Here is a 6,392-nt window from a genome sequence, read left to right on the forward strand (position 1 = left end):
TTAAATTTAATTCTAAATAATTTAATTTTTTTATTCTAAATAAAGACATGAAAGAAAATTTACGTTTTATAAAGATTTCTTTCGAGCATTTATATTAATAAATATCTATAATAAAGAATAGTAAATACGATGGTTACATAATCAAATACGGTTACCTATTGTACTTAACAAAAAAAACAATAACATTGAAACAACTCAAATAAATAAAACAAGTTAAATGTTCAAATCAGTGTGATTTACTTAAGTTCGAACGATATTGTTATAAGACTATTACCACCGTCACATCAGAGAAAAACAAATACATTACTGATTTCTCCAATCGATGGAAATTTAATTATGATTCTTCGCTGGAACTTAATGGGAATAATTACGTTCAAGCTCCTAAATAAGAATTTATTTTCAAACATTTCATAAAAATACAAGTACTACGTTAATCAGTGCCCTCTGACCTTTAAATGGAAGGAAATATTGATGTTTTAAAATTTTGTCGTAAATTTCCAAGCATTTTTGAATTAGATGCTCTTGACTCATAATTATAAATTTTAATTAATTTTTAATGGTCCTTTTAAATGTTTTTTTATATTATTGAAACTTATTTATTTAGCATATAATTGTAGAGTAGAATTGCATTTATTTATTTTATAATGTATGGGTGGTCGCTAATTTTAAATTATATATTTTAAGTTTATTTGATTACTTGTTTGAATATTATTTTAGTATCAAAGATAAGAAATAATTTGTAGTTACATTTAACTATTACTAAAATTGCATAGTTTAGAAAGATGAAGTGCATTAGGACAGTGATGATGAGGAACAGGTGGTCGGTAAAATCAAATTCAATTTTAAACCTACTTGTTGGATGCAAAAGTATAGTTTAGTACATTAGAAAAAATAATTTCAAGTTCCGGCCAAGATGAATCAAGATACAAGTTATTGTACAGTGTCCACTCAACCACTAGGCACATAGGTGATATGACCCCTTACTTTTTTCAATTTATATTTTAAACAACAATGTTTTTGAAATAGTTAAAGTTATTCACAAAAATTATTTTTGCTTCGACATAGGCTCAAAAATATATATCGCGTTCCTGACGACCACCATGAGTCAACACTATAGCAGACAAAAACATTTTCACTTTTGTATCACCAATATTTTAACCTGTCTTTAACAATAAATCATGAATTAATCTATATAATTTTGAACAGACTTTAGTGTGGGGTTTACACTTGGGCCATGATTATGTACCTTTTTCTTGATATTTTTTCAAAATATAGGCGTCACTGAATAAGTTTTACTTTCATGAAACCGTTCCTATTTTATCAATACCTTCTCTTTTATCTTATTTCATTACGGTGTTTTTTTGTTTTTTCTTGAATAAGAAGAAAATACTTGAAATTATTTAAAAAAAAAAAAAGAAATGTTTTGTGAAAAGGTCCTCAAAATATTCTAAATGAGTGCGTAAGCACTTCAGTGAACTTAAGAGTACATTCATACTAAAGTGATATCCATGGAAAATATCTAATTAATTCTGTGGTATAATTCCATAATGAGCCATGCCATTGGGGAATTCTCAGGGATAAAGCAGTGTATCTAGCTGCAACCAATGCTTAAATAGTCCTTAGATTTCTTCGGTTAATTCCTCTGTCTTCGGTGAGCTGTTGAGCAATAAAAGCCTTACAATTACTGACAAGATACACTAATTGATTTTTCTTCATCTAAACTCTACTTTCTGTTAGAAGGAATACCAAATAGCACAAAAGCTAAAGTGTGTTTGAAGTCGTTTTCTATTTTTTCAAAGTCTTTACGATATAGAAAAAAAAATAAAAAATCCAATTGTCGATATCTGAAATTTTGAGGTGAATTTCTGAACATCATTGGTACCTTTCACAGAACGGATAATCCTCCTCTCCCATGTTTCAGGAAGATCTATGCTCCTGATATATTCCTTAGTGATAAGACAGACAAAACGAGATTTAGTAAGTAAGTATTTAATAAGTACTGTATTTGTTTTAAAAAAATTCTAAACCAAGCCCCTCCTCCCCAGAAAAAAAATATATGTGTGGCGATAACATAAAAACCAAGCTGGGATACTTTTTCTCAATATTGCAACAGTATGATAAACATAGGGTTTTAGAAGTCAAAGAGTCCGTGCAATGGATCAATCAAAACAACAACAAGAATTTGTATATTAATAAATAGCCCCTCCCAAAGAAAATACTTTTTCTTTTTGCTAGCAAATTTTTTTTTGGTTTGGAAAAAAAAATTACGCAAAAATGTTGGACTATGGATTTTTGAAAAAAAAAAAACATAATCTCACATTGTAAGTACTACCGTGTGCATTATTGTAAATTGAGTATTTCGAAGCATGGGTCATATATTTTATCTAAATAATACATAATAATAAATTTAATTTAAAGAAGGATTTCAATTATAGAAAAGTGTGGTGCATCAAGATAAAAACATTCTTGAACACAAATCAAGATTAAGAGGAATTAAAAAATGTAAAAGTTGCCTCATATTCAATGTACATATAGCGAAGGGGGCGTCCGCAGATTATATTTTGTGTGAGGGCTTAGTTCCTAGATATTTTTAGAAACAAAATCCAAGAGCTATTCACAGAAATTTAAATATTTTAGAATAAAATTTTAAATATTAATTGTCTTGGAAGAAACTTCAAAAAATAAATTATGAATATTATTTGTTTTTATTAAGTACAGAGCTCTTCACAAAATAAAATATTAAATTGATAATTAAAAGAAAAAGAAAAAAATAACCTCCTTTTGAGCATAATTTTTGAACCATTTGTGATTAAACAACTTGACAGAAAAAGGAACCCTTGCAAAATAATTTGTAAAGTGCTGAAACAGATGAAGATGACGGATTGAAAATTATGTATGTAAATAGAACTAAATAAAATAAAAAGTAATATATTAGTAGTTACACAACATATTCTGTAATGTCTGAAAACTTGCCTTAAAATATCGCCCATCTGCGCTTACCCGGCGTATCATTGGCCTTCTCTTTCAATGTAGCACCAAAGAATGGGAGTAGTGTTTAGAATCGATCAGCACCGAATTTTTAATTCGATTCGGTCTTAAGTGATTTCTTCTAGACCTATTTGGACCAATTTTTGGTCAAGACCACAGTCTCAGATATTGGACTGGTATTTAGGTCTCATATAATATGAGAGACAATTTTTTTTTTTTTTTTTTAAATCAACCGTCATTGGGTTTTCAATAAATCTAAAAAGTAAGCGATATGTTCTAGAACAAATACTGTATATATAACAGACGACAGGATCAAAGTTAATCCATGCAATCTCTGTTTAAACTTCGTATGACGTCATTGAACAATAAAATAGATGGACCGAATTAGTTCAGCGAAACTAAAAAATTAACGATCTGAGACCGGTCTAGGCTTTCAGACCGAATCCCATCACTAGTAAATACATAAAATAGTTTGCATCTCTTATCATGATTCGGTTGTGATAAAAAAAATCTTTTGAGACTGAAAAGTGAATATAAATAGTTTTAAACCTTGCTTTGATTATTACATTTTCATTTTGAGAAAGAAGGAAGCCTCAATCAGAAATTGTTCTCTTCATCAGTCAATATTACGGAATTAAAAGTTGTTGATTGATATTTTGTTTTTGCATATTCATTATTAAAAGTTCAAAATGGATCAAATTCTCATTGCAAAAATTGTCTCTGTTATTATTCTCGGAGGTTTTGCTATAATTTTTGGTCTAATTCCCCTTGGACTAAACTCATACATTAAAAAAATAAAAAATGACGATAAAAAGAAAAACGCTTTCGAACTGATCATAACTATCATTGTATGCTTCGGAGCAGGTGTCCTCCTGACAACATGCCTCACTCACATGATACCAGAAGCTAACGAACATATGAATGAAGCCGTTGGAAAAGGAATCATGACAGACACGGGTTTTCCACTGATTGAAATCTTAACATTAGCTGGATTTTTACTTATTTATTTTGTCGAAGAAATTGTACATTTATTGAGTCATAGATGGAGCAAACCCGGACGCCATTTGGATGGAGAGTCAACATTATCTGGAGGACATAATCATGAGTTCGTTGTTAAAGAAGTTCTATCTTCATCTAGTCATTTCAAAGCAGGACTTAGAGCTTTTATCATTATTGTAGCTCTTGGATTGCATTCTGTATTCGAAGGAATGGCTATTGGCTTGGGTTTAACTTCACACCATGTGTGGTATCTATTGTTTGCCATAGCTTCTCATAAATTTGTGATAGCATTCGTGATTGGAATGCAGTTTGTTGTTTCTGGATTAAGTCGCAATATGGTAGTGTCTTTGATTTGTATATTCTCTAGTATTTCCCCACTTGGAATCATCATTGGAATTTTTGTTACAAATGCAAATGATCAAGAATCAACTGAACAAACAGTTGCTATTACGGTTCTCAATGGATTGACAGCAGGAACCCTTCTCTATGTTGTTTTCTTTGAAGTATTAGAAAAAGAACGAGCAAAACAGAAACATGGATTGATACAGGTGACATGATAATTTAAAATACATATTATATTTAATTAATACATGTCTCATAGTTTATTAGACAACGGGTCACTAATTTTCTAGAATGATCTTCGTATATTTAAGTTTAAATCATTGAAAGATTTCTCAAATTCACATGAAAATCTACCCGTTAGTTTGAGTTCATGTCGCAATATTCTTTATTGAAATCAAGAGTTTTCCTCCTAATATATGGTACTAACATTCAAGGTTATCTTAAGTTCAGCCTACGTTAGAAAGATCTATGGACTTTCATAGAATGCTATACCTTTAAAGTATTGTACGATTTATATGGAAATCATTTTCTCTGTTTTTTTGTTTTTAAACTCTGCTAACTTTGATAAAAGTTTTTCTATACAAAAATTTTGTTTATCCATATATATGCTTTTTGCAAGGTCCCTTTGAAGAAACCTTACTGAAAATCCAATTTTATGTAGCAACAATACACTCTTGATGTAATCATAGCTTCCATAGACAGATTAGACAGTTAATCCTTTTATTTGCCTTTTGCTAATGAATTAAATAAATACAATAAAATAGTATATACATTTTTGGTCTTCTATAAATTATATTATATTTTATATCTAGGTGGTAAGTATTCTGGTGGGATTCTTATTCATGATCCTCCTTTCTTCCATTGTAATGTTCATGAGAGGAAATGATGAAAGTGAAGGCGGAGGACATTCTTGTCACTGAAATTTAAATATTTTAGAATAAAATTTTAAATATTAATTGTCTTGGAAGAAACTTCAAAAAATAAATTATGAATATTATTTGTCTTTTATTAAATGCATAGCTATTCAGAAAAAAATCAGATATTGATAATTAAAAGAAAAAGAAAAAAATAATAATAAATAGGTCAACTTTTGGATCTGGATTATTTGAAATGCCTTAATTTTACATGTGAAAACGGTGTACTCAAAACAGTTTAAATGTCAAAGTAAGAAGAATCCATTCAGAAACAACAAACTTCTTCACTCATTACAATTCAATTTATATTCATAGAGTTTTTAGCTTTTCTAATAGCATCAAGTTTTATATATATAAAATATTATTATTTAGATATCCTTTAACTTTTTATACATACATATAATATTTATTTTGTATTACATATGTACATAACATTTTTATATAACTTTATTATTATATACAAAATATATATTTTAGGAATGTGTGTGTCTTTTACAAAATAATGAAATAATGATTTTCCAAAAAGAAAGTACCTTTTTTTCATCAACATTTATATATGAGTATTCATATACGTGCATCCGTTATATATAAACTGAGTAGGTAAAATATGAATTATGTATGTTAGTACTTATGATAATAATAACGTACAACATTATGCCTTTATCATTAGAAGATGTTATGAACTGCAGATTTCTGTGGTAGTTTGGTACATAAAATCACCCTTTCAGTTGACAGGGTAATTTAAAAAAAAAAACCTAACACAGCTTGAATATTTATCTATTCATACGGGAAAAAAAAAATTAATTGATTGAGAGCATCCGTTTTTAAGAGATAAAATATTTTGTAGTCGCTAATAAATAATAGGACTATTTCTTTATCCTTAAATTGGCTTCGATTTTTGGGCAAAAAATTACGCTTCTAATTAATGGAGAATTTTTTTAAGGTGAGGAAGCTGTGTTTTAATAATTCAAATTTTGAAGATGATGCTTTCTCAAAAGGGAAAATTACCATGCAATCTTCAAGAAAAAATGAGTATGTCTATGCATATCTTAATAAAAACTTCAATTTGTTTCCAAAATCAAGAGATGAATTGAAACATGATCACATACTTCATATTTATATTACAACAGAAAACAAAGTTAATTCTAA

At 28.6% G+C, this 6,392-nt stretch overlaps 1 protein-coding gene across 1 annotated transcript; it reads left to right on the forward strand.

Moving 5' to 3' along the window:
- The first annotated feature begins 3,677 nt into the window (after nt 1-3,677).
- LOC121117107 (zinc transporter ZIP3-like) lies at nt 3,678-5,249 on the forward strand. Its single transcript, XM_040711404.1, has 2 exons — nt 3,678-4,535; nt 5,142-5,249. The coding sequence occupies exons 1-2, from the start codon at nt 3,678-3,680 to the stop codon at nt 5,247-5,249; spliced, it is 966 nt and encodes a 321-aa protein (XP_040567338.1).
- The last annotated feature ends 1,143 nt before the right edge of the window (nt 5,250-6,392 follow it).

Source organism: Lepeophtheirus salmonis, unplaced genomic scaffold (genome assembly GCF_016086655.4).
Source record: "Lepeophtheirus salmonis unplaced genomic scaffold, UVic_Lsal_1.4 unplaced_contig_989_pilon, whole genome shotgun sequence".
NCBI classification, from domain to species: domain Eukaryota; kingdom Metazoa; phylum Arthropoda; class Copepoda; order Siphonostomatoida; family Caligidae; genus Lepeophtheirus; species Lepeophtheirus salmonis.